This window comes from Zosterops lateralis (assembly GCF_965231275.1).
Source record: "Zosterops lateralis genome assembly, chromosome: 1".
Lineage (NCBI taxonomy): Eukaryota > Metazoa > Chordata > Aves > Passeriformes > Zosteropidae > Zosterops > Zosterops lateralis.
The window spans coordinates 114826557-114846272 of NC_139762.1; the positions used below are offsets into that span (position 1 = coordinate 114826557).

The following is a 19716-nucleotide window of genomic DNA, read 5'->3' on the forward strand; positions in this document are numbered from 1 at the left end:
TGCCAGGTAGTAATTAACTGTTTTAAATCTGTAGCTGTGTAAGAAAACATTGGCCACAAGAGTAATGTTATGCAAATTAAAATGGATGCTTGGGTTGCACAAATTTAAATTTCCAGATATCTGTGACAATATAAACTTTACTGAGAAAATAATTATGTGCTGATCTATATTCAGGTGATCTCTTGAAATGTTGTTGACAGCCTTAAGCAGAGGAGGCAATCACAGAGAAAGACGGACAGGAATGATGCCAATGTTTAGGGAAGATATGCCTGTCAAAATATGGAACACTGAATTATAAAAAACCTGATTTTATAATAAAGTTATTGGCTTTTAAAGTGATTACAGTTTAGACATCCCTCTCCTAATTCAGTCTGCATCACCACAGGACATTTTGACTTAGACAGCAGCTGCACACCACGTATCAACCCAAGGAAGGCTGAATGAAATAACATGACTAAAGCTTTGTGCTTGGCATAAAGCTCATATGAATGCTTCAAGTACAGAAACCAGCTGAGGGAAGATCCTATTTCTATTCAGGTTCCTTTTTTTCCTAAATCAAGCAAAGAGTTCTTTGCAAACATACATCATCAGCATGTAAAGTTCAGAATGTGGGAGCTGCATGAAGTAGGCAATGTTATATAAATATGTATACGTAGAATATACCTCCTTAGTGGCACCATTCCTCTTTGTCAAACACACAATATAGTTCTGTAGGAAAAAACCCAATAATTCAAATCTACATACTCAATAAGAACAATATTGTCACCAGTGTAGAGACCACTGTCACCAGTGTCACCATCAACCCTTGAGATGGATCAGGGTGCTTGATCATATGTTTTTTTCCTGTCACCTTGCCACCATTACCAATGTTTCTGGACTTTAATTCAGTGTCAACAGGATCTAGAGAGATTGATTAGAAAGCAGGTGTTTGAGCTGAACAGCCCTAGAGAAAACTGAGTTTTAACTGGGTTTTAACTGGCTATTCCAGCTACAGCGTCACAGTACTGCAGTTCAGCTTTCCAGTCACAGTCAAGAGCTCTTCATCCTGTCTAGGCTGGAGTTAATTTTCCATAAATGCTGTGTTTTGGATTTGTGACTTAAAACCAGTGTTGGTAGCACAATGGTGCTTTGACTGGTGTTTAGCAGGGCTTACACAGCATCAAGTCCTTTTCTGCTCCCCGCCCTGCCCCACCAGTGAGCAGGCTGGAGGTACACAAGGAGTTTGGAAGGCACACAGACAGAAGAGCTGACCCAAAACCACCGCAGGGACACCCCATAAAATATGGCAACGTGCTAAGTTTTAAGGAAAAGGAGCTGTTTTAAGGAAAAGAGAAGACAATCCCAAGATGAAAGGTGTGACTGGACAAGAGGCACCAGGAGTGAAGTCAGCAGAAGGGAGCAGTGACTGGGGGAAAGAGAAGGATCCAGAGAAGGGCAATGAAGCTGGTAAGGGATGTGGAGCACAAGTCCTATGAGGAGTGGCTGAGGGAGCTGGGGCTGTTTAGATTGAAGAAAGGACCTTTCAGGGATGACCTTATGACTCTCTACAACTCCCTGAAATGAGGCTGTAGCCAGGTGGGAGATGCCACTTCTCCCAGCAACAAGATGAGACAACATAGTCTTAACCTGAGCCAGGGGAGGTTTAAGTTGGATATTAGGAAGAATTTCTTCACAGAAAGAAGAGTAAGACATTGGAATGGCCTGCCCAGGGAGGCGGCGGCATCACTGTCCCTGGAGGTGTTTAAGGAAAGGCTGGATGTGACACTGTGCTGTGGTCTAGCTGACGTGGTGTGTGGTCACAGGTTGGAGTCGATGATTTCAGAGGTCTGTTTCAGCCTGTGTGATTCTGTGACAGGTAATTCGGCAGCGGGTGACGGCAACCGCCGGCCCGAAATGGAGGGAACAACTGCACCCGCAGACTAAGCAGCACGAGAAACAAGGCATTCAACCACCAAGCAGGGCTTTGAGTACTGACAGACAAGGTATGCAATTCACCACGAATGACTGCTGATGGCTTTAATCTGCTGAAGTGCCCAAGCACTGCCTAGTTCTGACGGCCCTGGGGCCGGCCCGGCGGGCACAGTACTGCGGGCACCCAGAGCGCGGCCCCGCCCGTTGCCATGGCGCCCCCGGCCCCGCCCCGCCCGGCCCTCGCCACCGCCTCCACAAGATGGCGGACGGCGGGGCAGCGCCCGCGGAGCCGGACGGGGACGTGCCCGCCGCTTCGGCCGCCGGCACCCGCAGGGATCGGCACCCCCGCGGCAGCGGCCGCCCGCCCAGCGCCCGGGATTTGCAGGTGAGAGGGCGGAGGTGCCGCCCCCGCTCCCGGGGCGGGGCCGGGCCGGGCGGAGCCGCGTCCCCTCGGGGGCGCCCCAGGCCTGCCTCTCCTCGGGCCGGCCCTGCGGGGAGCGGGCGGTGTGCGGGGTCCCCCGGGGCTGCCCCGACCTGCCCTCGGAGCCCGGTCAGCTCTTCCTCCTTCAGCTCCCACCCCCCTTTTGAGCCTGGGAAGGGAAGGACGCCTCTAGAAAAGCACTAGGCCCTTGAGGAAACGGCGTTTGCTCAGTTCTGTGGGCAACGGGAAAGCCTCTCCCGACACTTCACTTCAGTTGGGTTTTAACTATCCTTGAAGTTATTGCAATACTCTTGTATTTCCTGATTATTTGATAGGAATGTCTGGTCCCCTATGTAAATGTCAGTCTCTGCAGATGTGGTGTAAGACTAAGGACAAGATCTTTTCCCAGGTGTATATGAGAAAAGTAGAGTGTGATCACAAATGTAATTCAGCATTGGTACTTAAGTGATTAATTACAAACCCTTTTAGCAGTATTCCTTTTTTTTTTTGCATGTGATTTGACACTTTATGAAAGTTCAAAATCTTTTAGCAAGAGATTGATTGGAAAACAGGTGAAACTTAGTGACTGAAACTGCCCCTGTTCTATTTAATTATACCTAATTAACAGAGAGAGATGGGTATAGGTTTTTCGCTTGGTTACTATTTAGAATTTTCATAGGTTCTTCTTAAGATTAATTTTGCTGCAATCATAGGATGCTTTGAGTTGGGAGGGATTTTAAGGATCATCTAGTTCAGCCCCCAAGCCATGGCCAGGGACACCTTTCCCTAGACCAGGTTGCTCAGAGCCCCATCCAACCCGGCCTTGGACACTCCCAGGGATTGGGGTATCCACAGCTTCTCTGGGAAATCTCTACCAATGTCTCACTACTCTCTGAGAAAAGAATTTCTTCCTAATATCTAATCTAAATCTCTCTTCTTGTAGTTTAAAACCATTCTGCCTTGTCCTGTCATATCTGCCCATGTAAAAAGTAGGTCTCCCTCTTTTTTTCTAAGCCTCCTTTAAGTACAGACAGGCCTCAGTGTGATCTCTCTGGAGCTTTCTCTTCTGTGGTGTTACTATTGTGTTATTCTCCAGGATTGCTTTATTATTGTTACAATATGTAACAGTAATAAAGTCCATATTAATACTTTTGGTTCATTAGGTCTTAGTCAGCTGAAGCAGACTGGCATTTTGGTTGGATACTTACTGATAAAGTATTAAACCCCAGGGAAGCACCCTCCTGGCTCTGTAGTCGATTTGTGATGCCACAATATGAGATGTCAGTCTCGTATTGTGGCACCACAATCAAGTACAGACCCACAGAAAAGGAAAGGAAAGCACAGAAGCCTGGCCATGCCCTTCCATGCTCCCTCAGCATCCCTCAGTCCTTGGATTAGGGATGGTACAGTTATCTATGACTTACCCATCAGCTTTACGTATCTGAAAGGTATTTTCTTCTATCCTCAGATGGAATAGAGGTCTTCAGCAGGTTTTTTTTAGGCTCTCTTTTCTCAATTTAATTTTCTTAATGGATATAATTCCTCATGTTTATCTTTTTCCCTGCAGAAAATACCTCATAATATTATAAAAACAACAAAAAATCATATGGAATTAATACCCTGTGTTCGTAGCAGTATGTTTTCAAGGACAGATGATGTTTCATTTTATTTTAGTGTGTATCCCCTCTGCATAAAACTAATGAAGTTGTAGCCTTGTACCTTTTCTGGTTTGTATGATAAAATGTTGATGTCACTCACATAGTGTGAGCAGAGTGGTTTGGGGACAAAACTAAGGATAATTTGACAAAGTAGAATCTTATTTAGGATAAAAGAAAGATTGGTGAAATGACATTGCAGGTCTCTTGCATAACTTTCTAAGAATGAACTTCAGTGATACAGCAGCATTTTGGGAATCTTTGTGAAACAATGTTTGGGGTTTGTGTAAGTACTTCAAGCCAGCAAGGCTGAATTTGTTCTTCATCTCAGTACAAGCTTATTTGAATTATGTGTTTTACATTTTTGTGTAAAATGTTTGTAAAATTTATTAATTGCTTCTATCAGAGGGTTAGGTTGCTGCTTTATTTCAATTTGTCACCATTGATGAGCTGATGCTTTATATCTCTGTGTGTCACTCTTGTGACTTTGAATCTAATACAGGTTTTATGTAGCCAGTGAAGCAATGGAAACCAAAGGATAGCAGAGTACAAGTTCCAAGTCATAATGGCATTTAAGCATTGTGTAGTTTGGTCTTTTTCCTAAAGTACAAAGGAAGTTGAATTTTAATTGGGATTCCTCATGTTGATGTTTCTAATTTTCTGGAGAGATGCATATTTGACATTAATTTTTGTCTTATTTCTATTTTATATGTAGTTCTAGAGTTACAGACTTACAAAAGAGTTGTGTTTCCTACAGCTGGCCTTGGCAGAGTTGTACGAAGATGAAGCTAAAAGACAGTCATTATGTTCTGACAAGCCAACAGCTACAAAGATCAGTAACCCAAAGGCCTCACAGAGGTAAGATCTGTTTTGTTTTTCAGAAATGTGTGGGTAGGTGTTTTATTAGCTCACAAAACTTTGTCATTCCTGCTTGATCCCCTCCTTGTGTTAAAAGCAATTAATAATCGAAAATTGTGAATCCCTGCAATAATGCGTTGTCTGTCTTTTCAGAATGCTTTTAAAATTTATTTCGGAGCCTTTTTACCAGTTGGTATTCCAAAACACTTTAAACCCACTTCATGTGAGATGCTCCAAGCAAAATGCTGTGTTGCTCTTTTTTTACACAGAAACAATTTGGAAATGTGCTGTATCAGAAAACTACTGCAGTTCTTTGCTTCTTCAAAATTCAGTAAACTGGCAGCTTGTATGAAACTTGGCAAGTGAGCTTCTTTCAGTGTTGTATTTATGGCAGTGCCTGATAAGACAAATAGTGATTCTAAAAACTATTAGTAGGTTCCTTAGTAGGTTCTTATGGGGTGACAGAAATAAGGGCTTCTTAATGAATTTGTCTTTGGTTGGGCAGGTGGAAGGAAAGATGCATATCTGTATTTCAGTCCAGCTTTTGCTAAAACACTGCTCAACTGCAGTGTTTGCCATTCACATACCATTTGAAGATTCAGCATAGATTTGGATTTTTTAAATGAAAGTATCTTGCCAAGTTTTAATTAATTTTTTAAAAAATAATTTTAAAAAACTACTGACAGTGATGCCATAACAAGTCTTGTATGTGGCTTGTTTTTGCATCACTCCTGCCAGTATGGATCTCTGTGTTAAAGGAGGTCAAGCAACAGAAAAGATCTTAGTCACTAATTATGCTTCAAGTTCACTGCAAATGCAGATCTCTTCAGGAAGAGACTTAAGCAGAGTATGTGACACTTGGAAGTGTGGGGGTTTTGAGTTTTTTTTGTTTCATTTGGTGAAACCACCTAAGCTGACTAACCAGCTACATAGAACTAAGTTTACAAACAAATAAGGCAAACAGCACCATTTATCAATATATCTCATGAAATTATAACTTCCCGCTCCCAACCAACAGAGAAGCTGCAATACCGTATCTCAAATGCTTAGTATGATAGCTGGCAAGTTGTTACTTGTTGGCATTCATACTGGAATCTGTGTGAGAAGGAAGAGATTAATTAGTAGACTTCAGTTTGGTCTCAGATGAGAGCAATGCATTAATTGCATGGAAACAGTGCTGCTCTTCTATGCTAGAAAAACATAGTTCAGTTGGAGTTGACCGACAGTGACCATCCAGTCCAACTCTTAATGCCAAATGACTCTGCCATACATGTGCCCTTTCTTCCCTGTTCACTGAGAAGCATTCATGGCTGTGCACTTTGGCAAAAAAAAACACCCCACAAACCTAAAAAACCAAAGCAACCAAAGAAAACACAACTCAATATTCTTAGTTTTTGAAAAAGAAGTAGTTTTAGAAGTTAGATACAAAGTTTATGTGCTAGTCATCTTCAAATGTTTTCTTTTATTCTCTTGGCAGTCTTAAACTGGATTCCCTTAAAAGGTTGAGAAAACCAGAGAGAAGCATGAGCGATGACAAAGAAAACCAAAGGTATTTTTAAAGCAAAAAAGTAATTTAACAATTGTGAAAGTAATTGGGGTTTGTGTCAGATTCACACTTTGCTTCCTCATCTTCTTTCAAAATGCATGTGGGCTGGGTCTCTCCTGCAGAGAGCTAGGGGACTTATTAGATTGTTAGCTGTACACTGTTGTTGTAAAATTACATTTACTGGAGTGATGTAGGACCTGTAGATACCTTCACCTGTATGGTCATAAAGGTTGTAACTTACACTTGTACTCAAAAACTTTTTTGTCTTTCTGAATACCCTGAATTGTTCTGTGTATCTATTGCTCAAATATTTGAGTACTTCCTTGCTTTTTTGAATAGAAATTCTGATAAGAATTCCTGTTTCATACCCTTACCACTATCATTCTTTTAAATCTAATAGTTAAAAGTTTTCCATATAAATGGTAGTTGGGGTAATAAACACAGATTGATGTACAAAGGAGACATGTTGCTCAGGGATTGACAATTATGTGGTATTACAAAACAGTATGACTGTACAGTACCCTCATACCCAATACTCTCTTCTGGTAATTGTAAAATATGATGGAATCAACACATTATGAAGGCATTGCTCTGAGAGACAGTTTCACATGGATTAATTGATTTGCCTTACCCTAAGTGGCTAAGTGTAAAGGTTGAGGAAAGTGGAAGGCAGTTACTAGTTAATGCTTTCTGTGATCGAAGGCAATACATTCAGGTTTGCCAGATTTTGATTTATATACCTACTTTTTTACAGCATCTATTCCAATGGTATTTAGAGATTGTAGTGCCTTTCTCAAGATAATTCTTGAGGAATATCTTGATCTTCATCATCAAACAGATACAGTTTTGAACAGAATTATTTGTAGTTTAACATTTTGTCTTCAAGAGCTAGTAATGGCACTGTGAAAAAAAAGACCCAACAAATTAGCTTTCACAACAGCTTCTGCAGGTTTTAAAATGCCTTGAAAAGTTAATCATATTAATTTAAAAATTTCCACTTCTGATACTGTTGGGAATGGAAGTATGTTAGATCTTTGAGTTAAAAAATCAAACTGTGACACAGTTCAGGTTTTCCAAGAACAGTTTTACATTCGTTCTGCTAAGGTGGTGTTAGCTGTGAATTTATATTCTATCCAATCCAGGCATAGTCCCATGACAGGACACTCCTGAGGAAATCAGTCTTTCTGGGAGTATGAGACAGCCATGTAAGATGAGCAGCTCCATCAGGACTGTGTTCACTTAAAACTTACAGCCTTGCCCTCTGATCTTTGGGATCTCTTCCAGATGGCACTTTGGTTCTTTGTTAGTCAAATGTCTTTGGTATAGTGCTGCTTGGATTGTTGAGAAGGTCAGAACCAAGTGAAACATTTATCAGAATGAAGAGGTTTTGTGCCAAATTTGTCTCTTTGTTCATTGATTTTTTTTTTCTTTTAATGAAAAAAAAAATGTGCTTGTTATTTAAAGCACTGTTGCTTATGTGCATTACTATTCTAAAGATTTTATTCAGGTGACTCAGAATATAGAGGATTACAGATTTCTGGGGCTTCTAATAATCCGAGTAAAATTGTTGCTGAACTCTTCAAGGAAGCAAAAGAACATGGGGCTGTCCCATTAGATGAAGCCTCGAGGGCATCTGGTGATTTCAGTAAAGCCAAGGTAAAAGTTAAGAAATGTGCTGATCTCTCTTTACATTTGTGTCTCTGAAATTCACCAAACCACAGGAGAGCAAGTACCTCTTTCTGTGATTTGCAAATAGCAGATTTGCTCAACAGTTTTATATTGTCTATGTTCAAACAGCTTGCTCTGGAAAATAAAGGGAAAGAACCATACAATTTCAGTGGAAATCATTAGAAATCATAATGAAATGCAATTATATGCCTTGTTTTTAATTATAATTGAATAAATAAGAAACCAGACTAAATTTGCGTCCCAAATCTTACCTATAGAATTGCTCCTAGAGAGTCATGGTCAACAGTTCAGTGTCCAGATGGAGGTTGATGACAGGGTATCCATAGAGGGAGCAGTGTTGTTTAGTGTCTTCATCAGTAACACAGACAGTGGGGTTGAGTGCACCCTCAGCAAGTCTGCCTGCAGGTGACACCAGGCTGAGTGTTGCTTTTGACGTGCCTGAGGCCAACAATGCCAGGTGCAGGATCCTGCCTCTGCATCAGGGCAACCCCCAGTGTCAGCACAGACTGGAGGATGAAGGGATCCAGAGCAATTCTGGGGAAGGACTTGGGGCTACTGGTGGATAAGAGGCTGGACATGACCCAGCAATGTGCACTCACTGCCCAGAAAGCCAAACGTGTCCTGGGCTGCATCATAAGAAGCATGGGCATTAGGAAAGGGATGCTGCCCTTTTACTCCACTCTGCTGAGAGCCCACCTGGAGTGCTTCATCCAGCTCTGGGATCCACAGCACAAAAAGGGCATGGACCTGTTTGAGTGAATCCAGAGGAAAGCCACAAAAATAATCAGAGGAATGGAGCACTTCTATGAGGAAAGGCTGAGAGAGTTGGGATTATTCAGTCTGGAGGAGACAAGGGTCTGGGAAGACCTTATTGCAGCCTTACAGTACTTAAAGGAGACCTATATGAAACATGGAGATAGACTTTTTAGCAAGCCCTGTTTTGGTAGGACAAGGGGTAAAGGTTTTAAATTAAAAGAAGATAGATTCACACTAGATATAAGAGAGACATTTTTTGCAATGAGTGTGGTAAAACACTGGAAAAGGTTGCTCAGGGAGGTGGTATGTGCTCCATTCCTGGAAGCATTCAAGTTTGTGACCTTTAAAGGTCTCTTCCAACCTGAAGTATTTTATGATTCTTATATTTGAAAAAAATATTAAAAAAAAGCAGAAGCTGAAATGTGTACAAAGCTTGCTTAGCCAGACTATGTCTGCTGGATATAATTTTCCACTTAGAAAATACATGATAGAACAATATTTGCTTTTTGTCACAGAAGCAAGCTTGTGGATGGCTTTTTTTTTTTTTTTTTGTGCATCTAGGTAAGAATTGTAATAAACTATTTCACTATTTCAGATAATTTATAAGCTTTTCTTTGTATTTTTTTTTTCAGTCATTTTCTGGTGGTGGATACAGATTGGGTGACTCATCACAAAAGCACTCTGAATACATATATGGGGAAAATCAGGATGTAAGTAAAATTCGTAGCAGAAAACAGAACCTCCAACAGAGGCCTGCTTAATGATGTTTACAGCTTGAAATGCCAGTATTACTGTAACTATGTCTATGAGGAAAAAAAATCTAAATATTAGCTACATGTTCAGTAGAAATTGTTGACGTTTCCGAAGAGATGTTTATTGGATACCCCTGAGACCTTCATTATGGAACTGACAGATGTAAATTACTTTAAAATTCTTTGCACGCCTCCTTTTCAGTTACTTTCTACCTGGTGTTGTCCTGGATTCTCTTAGCTATGCTAACATTTTAATCCTTTTAGGAATTGATTCTTGTTGTGGCTTGCAAAGCAGCCCATCTCAAACTGGAGGGCATGGATGTATTCTAGGGAAGGTGAAGCAGCAGGTTAGAGGCCTTTCTTTCCTATCACTTAAAAAGTAGGATGTGAAGGAGAGGGTGGGGAGAAACAAAAATCTCTGCGTTTTGCTATTTTTGTGAATGGTTAAAGCAAATTTTCAGCTTGTCTAGAAACAAATACTAAAGCCAAAGGAGGTCGTTCTGGCTAGGGGGCGCTGTCATGCCACACATGGAGCTGCTGCCTTCTACTCTTTAGTAACCCTTCTATTCCTAGTAACAGCCAGCTGTACCCATCCAAATTATTGTTGTAATTGGCTTTCCATAACTGGGAGCATAAATAGTTTTCCAAGAGAAGGCCAGTTACACTGGCAGGGGAAGCCTAGTTTTGCTGGATGGCAAAGCACTTGGAGGAGAGGTGCAGGTTTTGAAGCTGAAAGGGCCTGGCTGCACCTTTCATGTAGGATGTAGCAAAATAAGAAGGGAGCAAAGGAATCTGGTTTCCAGGATTCTTAGCATTTCAACTGAATGGAACTACTTTCAGCTTTGTTAGAGCTCAGCATGTAATAGCTTGAAGAAAGTGTAGGTTTTACTGTAACTGATGTATCAGCAGTAATTTGTAATTTTAAGGATTTATTTCTTAATTTCTCAATAAAAATGTTTGCTGCTCTTGAAAGTAATTGGAACACTGTGACGATCATTACACCCTCACTGTATCATACTTTGTCATGGATAGCAGATTTAGAGTTTCTTTTTCCTGAGGTAGGAAAGTGGTCTAGAAGAAGATAGTCTGTAACTATTGGGCTTTTTCAAAAATCATCTAACAATGACAGTTACAATGCAATGTATTGTTCTTATTTTGTCATTTGCCTTCTTGTTTGTGGTCTTATAAAGAATCTGTTTAGTATGGATCAAAATTTCTGTAACTAGTCTGTATGAAATTGTAATGCCTTATTTGTCTTTCTTCACTTTTTTCTTTACTTGTTTTGCTTCCTAGGTTCAAATTTTGCTGAAACTGTGGAGGAATGGATTCAGTTTAGATGACGGCGAGTTGAGATCCTATTCAGATCCAACAAATGCTCAATTTCTTGAGTCTGTTAAAAGAGGGTAAGTTAAAATGACAACTTTTTTGAGGTATGTCTTTGAAGTGAAGTGAAGAAAAATCCTTTCTCCACACACTTATTAAAAGCTCCAGACTTCTTCTTTTCCTGAATCCATAAAATATAGTCTGTATTTGTCACCAGATGCATGGGGCACTTAAATATTTAGAATACCTTGGTTCCTTTGCCGGTTTAACTCTGAATGGTACTTGTTACAACAGCTTTTATATTCACTTTTTTTTTTCCCTGGCTCATTCTGTGATTCAGCTGTCAGTATATTGTAGGTTTTGACTGTTAGTTCACTGATTTCTTTTTTCTTCTTTTAGGATGCAATCAATTCATAAAACAATGGAATGTGATTTTCAAAGTATACATTATATTAGTATTGACTCGTACTGTGTGTGTACATTTTGGATGATTTCTTTTTGCAGTTCAGAATGTGATTGAAAGTGTAATTATTGTAATGTATTATTTTTGTAATTAAGGGAAATTCCTTTGGAACTGCAGCGACTTGTTCATGGTGGCCAGGTAAATTTGGATATGGAAGATCACCAAGAACAGGAATATGTGAAGCCCAGACTGCGATTCAAAGCTTTCAGTGGTGAAGGGCAAAAACTTGGAAGGTGAAAAAAGCTTGATCTGTTCTGTTCTCTGTATTCATTTGCTGTTTCATTCTTGTAACTGAAAATTTCAGACTGCTTTGTCGTGGGTCCATTAGTAACATCTGGTTTGGGGTTTTTGTCCCAATCCTATAGCCTTACACCTGAAATAGTCAGCACACCTTCTTCCCCAGAGGAGGAGGAGAAATCCATTCTTAATGCACCTGTTCTGATTGATGATTCCATGCCAGCAACTAAAATTCAAATTAGATTAGCAGATGGAAGCCGGTTAATACAAAGATTTAATCAAACGCACAGGTAAGTTTATTCTGCATCAACACAGGTAACAGTAACTATTCAATTAGTTTGTGCCTTGTCATTAAAATGAGTTTGAGGAAGACATCAAAAAGGGGGAAATACCAACCTTGCTGAAATGTATAGTTCTGTGTCACTTTCATTACATAGATGTGTGATAAACTGGCTGTCAAATTTCTGTACTTGGAAACACAGTATATTTTGATAACTGCAACTTCTGTACAAACTTTTATAACCAATTATGTCCTTCGATTTTTTTAAGGACATAGTACAAGCCGTAACTGTTCCCAGGACAACTGAAATCTGTATAGCCCCACTCTGTAGTCATCCCAGCCCTGGGCCCTCCTTGGGAGGACCAGATGGGTGACTTGGGAAACACTGTGGAAGCACTTTACTGCAAAGTGTGGAGTATAGTCTCAACAGGAATATAGTCCACACTATGGGCAGAGAAATCCTGTGGCCCATAATCAAGAATTCCAGCTTTCTATCTTGTTATACTCAAGGTTGTGACAAAATATGACACTGGCTGTAAGTGTAGACTGCAGCCCACGTGCAGACGGATATATAAGATGCTTCATGCTCATTTGCAGTTCCAGCATGTGGGTTGGACATAATCCTGAGAACCAACTTCTGTTTTGGATGGTCATCTCCTAAGAATTGGCAGTGTGTGAACTTGATGGAGGTTTTAGATGTGTTAGTAGCTTTGCTGATTAGAGCTTGGCACCAGTTTTATTGACATTGGGGCAGTGCCACAAATGGTGTTGGCCGACCCCATTTATTTGCCTTAGAGGTTGTATTAGGGCAAGGTTCTGCAAAGCTCTGCTCTCTCCTGCTGAGAAGTCTTTGGGCAGAGGGCAGAGATTTGGGCAGCAGTTCCACCCCTGCTTAAGCATTGTTAAAGCCAGCCTTAATTTGAAATCTGCACAATTGTGTTAGAACATGGCTGCAGCTTGAATCCTGACTTGGAGATGGTGTTAGCATGGACCTAGTTCCACGTTAATATTGTTACATGGAGAGCTCATCTGTTTCCTTTTTTCCTCCTGGCTCAGAATAAGGAGTAAGGACAAAGTGTAGCTTTCTTTACTGGTAGTATACACAGACCACAGAGAGGAATTTTTAGCTGCGATGCCAGTAGGGAGGAAGAAGATACAGCAGTATTTTTTGATAGTTTAGACCTGATAATATATCCTAAGTATAGGCCCAGATCCTTTCTTCACAACCTCTGCTGAGAAGTGACTGAGACAAACCACGGGGCTTTTTGGGATCCTGTGTAGCTGAGTTGTGTGTTCTGTCTGCACGGAAGGGTAGAAGTGGTAAACTTGGCACTAACATCTGTAACAACCTAGATTGTGTTGACAGGAGCTTGTTTAATTATTACTAACTTTTTCTTGATTGTGAATCTTTATGGTTATCTTTGCCATATATATGATCAAAATCAGCTGCTAAAGTGCATTACTTATGTCATAGGCCTTGAAGACTGATAGAAAGCTGAAATCCCTGCTTATTTGGCTACAGTAAATTTGCCAAGTTACTAATTACAAAAGATATCCACAGATTTATTCTCAGCTTAATATCTTAATAGAAAAACCTCAAATTCCAGGATTTTATCTCTAAAATATTATTTTCATCCATGTCTTATAAAATTAAATTATTCTTTTATATTGTTTTTGTGACTGTTTTATTAATTACTGTTCAGAAGTTCACTGCCACATGAAAGTAAAGGAAGCTTCTTGGTGTTGAAGTGCATTAATACTTCCTCTCTGCTTTCTCTTCACTGTTACTGTATATTTTAAGATTCTTTCTTCCATAAATAATTTCACCTTTTTGGAATATACTAATTAATAATGAAACTTTGAACAGTGATGTTGAAATTACTTGACTTCCTGGGTTAGGTATCAGTTTGCAATATACTTCCATGTTACAAATTTTGTTTCTGTTATTTGAGAAAACAAGCAACATTCACTATAATTGTTCAGGGTTTTTTTAATACAAGAACCGAAAAATAGTAGCCTGCAATCTTTAGTCATCTACATCAAAGAGAAATGTGAAATCTAGATCTTACTTAGTGGTTTTATCTGCTTGGTGGTTTTGTGTTCTCTGGTGATCTTCATGTTCAGAGTTCTATCTCAGGTGGAATCATACAGAGTTTTCATGTCCATATCCTTTCCACAGGATTAAACATATCCGAGATTTCATTATCCAGTCCCGTCCAGCTTTTGCAACAACGGATTTTGTTCTTGTGACTACCTTTCCAAATAAAGAGCTAACAGATGAAAGCCTGACACTACAAGAAGCAGATATACTTAACACTGTGATTCTTCAGCAATTAAAGTAATCTTGTGGTTGTTGTACAATATAGGGACCCTGCTGTACTGTCATACAATATGTTTCCAACAGATGAAAGAAAGGAGATATCAGTGTCTTTTTATTTCCTCTTTTCTAGGGATCATTTTTGGATTTAATGTCTTCCAGCTATAACATATCTAACTTTTTATGTTAAGTTCTCAACATTATTCAGTCTTTTTTCAGTGTTAAAATTAAGGTTCTGTATGTTAGTATGTTTCAAACCACTTTTTACACTAAATGTGAAATGAGATAGGATTTTGTGACTCATTGTTTTGAGGGGGGTTGGGAAAGGAGCATTTTTCTGAAGGGGACAGTATCTTTCATACAGTTGGTAAGATTTGCACTATGGAAATGTTCTATGCTGCATTGACAAACAGCCATTTGAAAACTTAGACTGTAGGTTATGTTTACCTTGCAAACTGTATTAATATTAAGGTGTTCTTTTTAATAGGTTTACAGATAATTAATGCCCTAATATAATTTTTGTACGTTCTATTTGTAGTGTTTCATGGTGTAGTATAATATTTATATTCTAGTTTTTATCTCATTTTCCGTGTTGCTTGTATGAATTCAGGAGATGCAAAACTTGGCTGTTGCAGACTATAATAGAATGTTCTTATTTGTATTCTAGTTGTACTACTTGTGATGAAAATAAATATGATTTTTTTTCTTCTTGAAAGTTAGAAAAATGTGAGACCACTGTCATCTGGGGAAATTATGTGATTTACAGAAGGCCTGTGGTCGTTTTGAATCTGAATATTCAGCTGGACCCTGTGCAGTGATGTGATTCATTACACACAGTTACTTCAACAACCCTAAACAAAAATACACTGAGATGCACAAACACAGACCACTTGCATGGTCTACTTTTGTGCATGCAAGTGACAGTATAAACATGTTAATTGGTTAATTGGTATTTTTGATCTGAATTTCAGTTCTTTATATTTGGAATTTTGGCCAAAGGCATTTTGTAGTATTCACTGGGGATTTGGTTGTGCTGCTTGCACTGTGCTTGTTTGGAAGCAGTATAATTAAATCCCTTCAGTTTTGAAATTATATATTTTTTCAAAAAACTTGCCCCAACACTGCAGTAAGCAGGTAGGAGTCTTGTTGGGGAAACTGGCTGCTGTGCTTTAGTAGTATGCAGTTTTTTAGTATTTTTGGATTTATATCAGATGAGTGGGTCACACTCTTAAGAGGAGAGTAGGTGGGCTGTATCTCTTTTACCAATATGTGTTAAAACTTGCTGGTTTTCATGTTTGTTTTGTTCTGAAAATATCAATACTTGTTTATTTATGTTAAGATTATAATTGCCTAGTATATTCTTACGTTTTTACCTCAAAGTAGATATTTGACTGAGTAGATTTGAAACATGCAATTGTATTTGAAGAATTTTGTTTTACAGTCTGAATATCTGCATGATTTTAATCATAATTCATTTCATGTGCTAAGTAATTAAAGTTTTATGTTTAAGATCACAGACAAGACTTCTTGTGTTATTCCAAATTTATGTTGTGATAAAGTGGTGATCGTGTTGTGTGTCAAATATTTAAGCCTAAACATAAGGGAATTGTCATGTACTTGTGTTTTATATACAACAGTTTACTAACAGTTCTCTATATAAATGCCAGGCCAAAGTTCGTGATACCAGTTTTGGGCACTCTGTGGTTTGGGCATATTTCCATTCAGAATATAGGTAAAGTTACATTGTTTATTATTTCTGAACACCTTTATTGATTAAGCAGTATGAAGAAAAGGAGTTGACTAAATTGTTACGTTTTCTCCCTCTTATGCAAAAACCTACAACTACATATTAGCACAGTCTCTTCTTTTCGAATACCTGTTAAATTTTAGTGTTTAATGGCATCTGAGGGTAACTGGGGGTCCCAGAAATTGACATTATTTTGTCAAGCACTAAGAAAATGTATCAATCCTTACGTTTAAATTTTCACTGCTTCTCAGTACTTGAAAGCCTATGGAATCTTCCATCTCATAATTTTATGTCATAGCTTTTATTACTATAGATTGTCACTCATAGCTAACATCTTGGCATTTTTGGCACAAAACTGTTCTTTGAGTGCAGACCTATGTGGATATGCAGTTAAGACTGGCTACCATGAAGAAAGAACTTGGTAGAGGATGATGTTTCTCTCACAGTAAGGCTACAAAGCTTGGGAGTTACATTTAATTTCCATTAAATATAGGTAATAATCCTATTGCCTTCTCTTGTAGGCAGGCTATGAAAGGTTCAGGCTTCAGGTTCACCTCTGCTTGACTTTCCTAGGAATCCTTTATCACACAAGAGCCAAATAATCAAAGCCTGAATGTTTTCTTTAAAGAAAACTCCTCTGTAACAATTTATTCTGGATAAACATAGCCTTGTTAGTTTTTGGGGTTTGTTTTTGTTTTTCTTCTCAGCAGCACACTGAGATGTTCATAAACATTCTGCTTTAATTAAACTACTGGGCACACTTATATAATTAGCATATATTAACAGTTATCTCATGCTGTTCTTGCCCTTTGGTGAAAATCTGTCAATATTTAATGAAGCAAGGAAGAGCACACAAGTACTCTGAGGTGCTACTTGCTAGCTCCCTGCTTAGTTGCTTGCACTAAGTTACAGCTCCCCTGGTCTTTAAATTATCTTGCTTTGTGCAGGGAGAAGAGACAGAAATGCATCTCCTCCTTGCTTGTGCTGCTTAAAGCTGGCAGGTAGGACAGTGAGCAGCAAGATAAATACTGGGATAAATACAGAATCAATGGCATGCCAAAAGCAGTCAGCTTCTGGTGTTTCTGTAGGATGGGTATGATTGGAATGGGTTCCTGAAAACATTAAGAGTGGGACTGCCTCTATTTAGCCTGGAAAGCACTGGTCGTGGAGTGGGGTTAGATGAAAACAGTGCAGCAGAACCATCTAGACACATTTGGGGTTTACACAATTGACTTTGTGACTAGGAGATGATTTTGATCCCTGTGTTTGTTATTAGTGAGTTTGATCAAGTTTGAGTTTAAGGTGCTGGTTCTACTTCTTAAGGACCTCTCTTTCAAGAGAGCATTTCCATTGAGTCTTTGGTCCTAAGTTAAATTTCTCGTCTTAAAATAGCTCGAAACAGGTAACTTACAAGGAAGAAAACACGGATGACATGATTTAAAGTGGGCAGTTACTTCCCAAGGGGGAAAGTATGTAGAGAACTGTTTCGTAGAGAAAAGCATAACACAAATCAGGAGTATGTACAAAACTGGAAATTCAGTTCAATTATTCTCAAAGGGAAATTCAAACACATTTTTCAATAGTTGAATTACTGGAATGAACCAACCTTTGAAAATCAACTTCCTTTTTTGTTGCTGTTTTTTTGTTTGGGTTTTGTTTGGATTTTTGTTGGGTTTTTTGTTGTTTAAATCTCATTTTTATGCTGGCTTTCTTCTGTAAGATTTGTTTAAATTAAAATTAATTTGGTGTTGATACTGAGACAGTAAAATAAAATTGCTTCATTTTTGAAAAGCAACTTGCTTTGCTTTTGCCTAGTCATAATTAATAAATCCTGATGTATATTTCATATTCAAAGGGCTGGAGATGTTAGGTACATCTTCAAAATTTCCATTATAGGCCTTCCAAAAAAGTCTGCTGAACATCAAAGAACTCGGATTACAGACTAGAACTCAACTTTTTTTCACTTCTTAGTTACAATTCTCCTTTAGTAATGGTCTTGTTCTGCCCATAATCGAAGAGTTCCCTGGCAGCACATCTGAAGGTTAGAGCAAAGAAACTATGTTTAAAAACTTTTTCATCTAAAACTGAGAAATGGGGAGGATTCTTTTCCATTCACTGGGAGCTGTCTGCTCTGGAGTTAAATATGTGATCTACAAGCTATGTGGTTTAGCTCTTTTTCAGGGATATGAGAAGATAGATTTGTTATTCCACACTGCACTGAGATAAACCAAGAGAGAAATTCTTAACTGTGGAATAAAAAAAAGTCCTTCAGGGAATTATTCTGGAAGAGTTACCATTTTACATTCATAAACTTTCTTCAGTCCAAGTTAATTTGGTGAGCGCTTAGATCATTTAAATAGTAACAAGCCAGAATTGACAAATAGGAATAACCCTGAGTCATTTTTCTAGTATGATGTGTCTAGCTGAAGTTTGAATTGAAGGGATTGTTTATGCTGGGCCATGAAATTGGTATTTATTTCATGGAATTCTTAGTAACTTGGTGCTGATAAAACAATTGTGAATTGTCTGTTCTAGAAAAAGAAAAACCAAACAATTCATAGTGTTTACTAGCTCTAACTTCAATGCTACCAAATAATTATACTGTGAGGACAAAATAAATTTTCTGATTTCCAATTTAAAATTTCATTTTCATAAACTTCTTATGGCAATAGCTTTCTACAGTGTTTTGCACCAATGAAAACCTCAGAACTTGAGTGCTTCCCTTGTGTAAACTGTAAACTGCAGACAAATTTCCATTTCAGTGCAAAGAATTGATTTTTGTTTATGACTGTTCCTAATCAAATTACACTTAAGTCATCATTAATCAAATGTTCACAACATAAATGTCCTTACAGTCTTTCATGACAAATTAGTCCATTTTAAACTAGATTTTGCCAGCCAGTACCCCAACCTGAATGTAAAATGTAAGTGCTAGGTTTTTTGAAAGCTTGCAGTTGATAGAGAAAAACATAGAACATAGATAACATATTTACTTCTATTTCCATTTGAATTCTTCTTCACTTAGCAAACTGATTCCTGGTATAAGAAATTGAGAAATTTTCAGCAGAGAAGACTTTGCCTCTGAGTGCAGAAAAATGCTGCCACTTTTTGTCCATGAATGAGTGTCTGAATACATCTCAATAGTAGTTTCCACTTCTTTGTTTATAACTTTTTTAGTATTGGTTCTCTTGTTTTGATATTGTTTTCATATGTATGCTTTCACCTCTTTTAGCTATAAAATTGTATTCCTGAATATTATTATTAATGCAGGACTTCTTCCCATAGCAGCCCTCAAATCCTGTAGTCTAAAAGGAATCATTGAAAGCAGAGGAGGGGAGCATAAGTTTTTTACTAAATTATTTGCTCCCACTCTTATAGTCTAATAATTTGTTTCATTTTCTAAGGCCTATTCCTGAAAACTGTATTTCATGGAAACAGACACAGATATTAGGCCTAGTTAGAACTGCTTAGTAACCTTGGTCACCAGGCAAAAAATTGTAACCCAGGATTTGGTTGCTGAAATAACTGAATGTTTCAGTGGAGAGATCAGACAATTAGACCTTAAAAGGATTTCCTCAGGGTTCCAGTTCACTTTTTTTTCCCTCTCTCTTAAATCCCAAGACTGGAAAAATTGGGATAAACCACACACACCCTGCCACCAAAGGTCTCAATAATGTATAAGATTGACTTAGCTAGTATTTTCTGCATTCCTGTTGTTGCAGAGCCTGGCCTTTGGAATCTAGTTCTTTCTGGGTTTTGTG

At 38.6% G+C, this 19716-nt stretch overlaps 1 protein-coding gene across 3 annotated transcripts; it reads left to right on the plus strand.

Moving 5' to 3' along the window:
* The first annotated feature begins 2084 nt into the window (after positions 1 to 2084).
* UBXN2B (UBX domain protein 2B) lies at positions 2085 to 15982 on the plus strand. Of its 3 annotated transcripts, none has more exons than XM_083883041.1 (9): positions 2085 to 2296; positions 4745 to 4845; positions 6323 to 6394; positions 7888 to 8047; positions 9469 to 9546; positions 10882 to 10991; positions 11470 to 11607; positions 11740 to 11901; positions 14018 to 15982. In XM_083883041.1, exons 1-9 carry the CDS (start codon positions 2171 to 2173, stop codon positions 14139 to 14141), a joined length of 1071 nt encoding a protein of 356 aa, XP_083739167.1. In that variant the 5' UTR covers positions 2085 to 2170; the 3' UTR covers positions 14142 to 15982. The 3 variants fall into 3 exon arrangements, with proteins under 3 accessions (XP_083739167.1, XP_083739166.1, XP_083739165.1); XM_083883039.1 differs by having other exon boundaries at positions 2091 to 2296; positions 14071 to 15976; XM_083883040.1 differs by lacking the exon at positions 11740 to 11901 and having other exon boundaries at positions 2086 to 2296; positions 14071 to 15981.
* The last annotated feature ends 3734 nt before the right edge of the window (positions 15983 to 19716 follow it).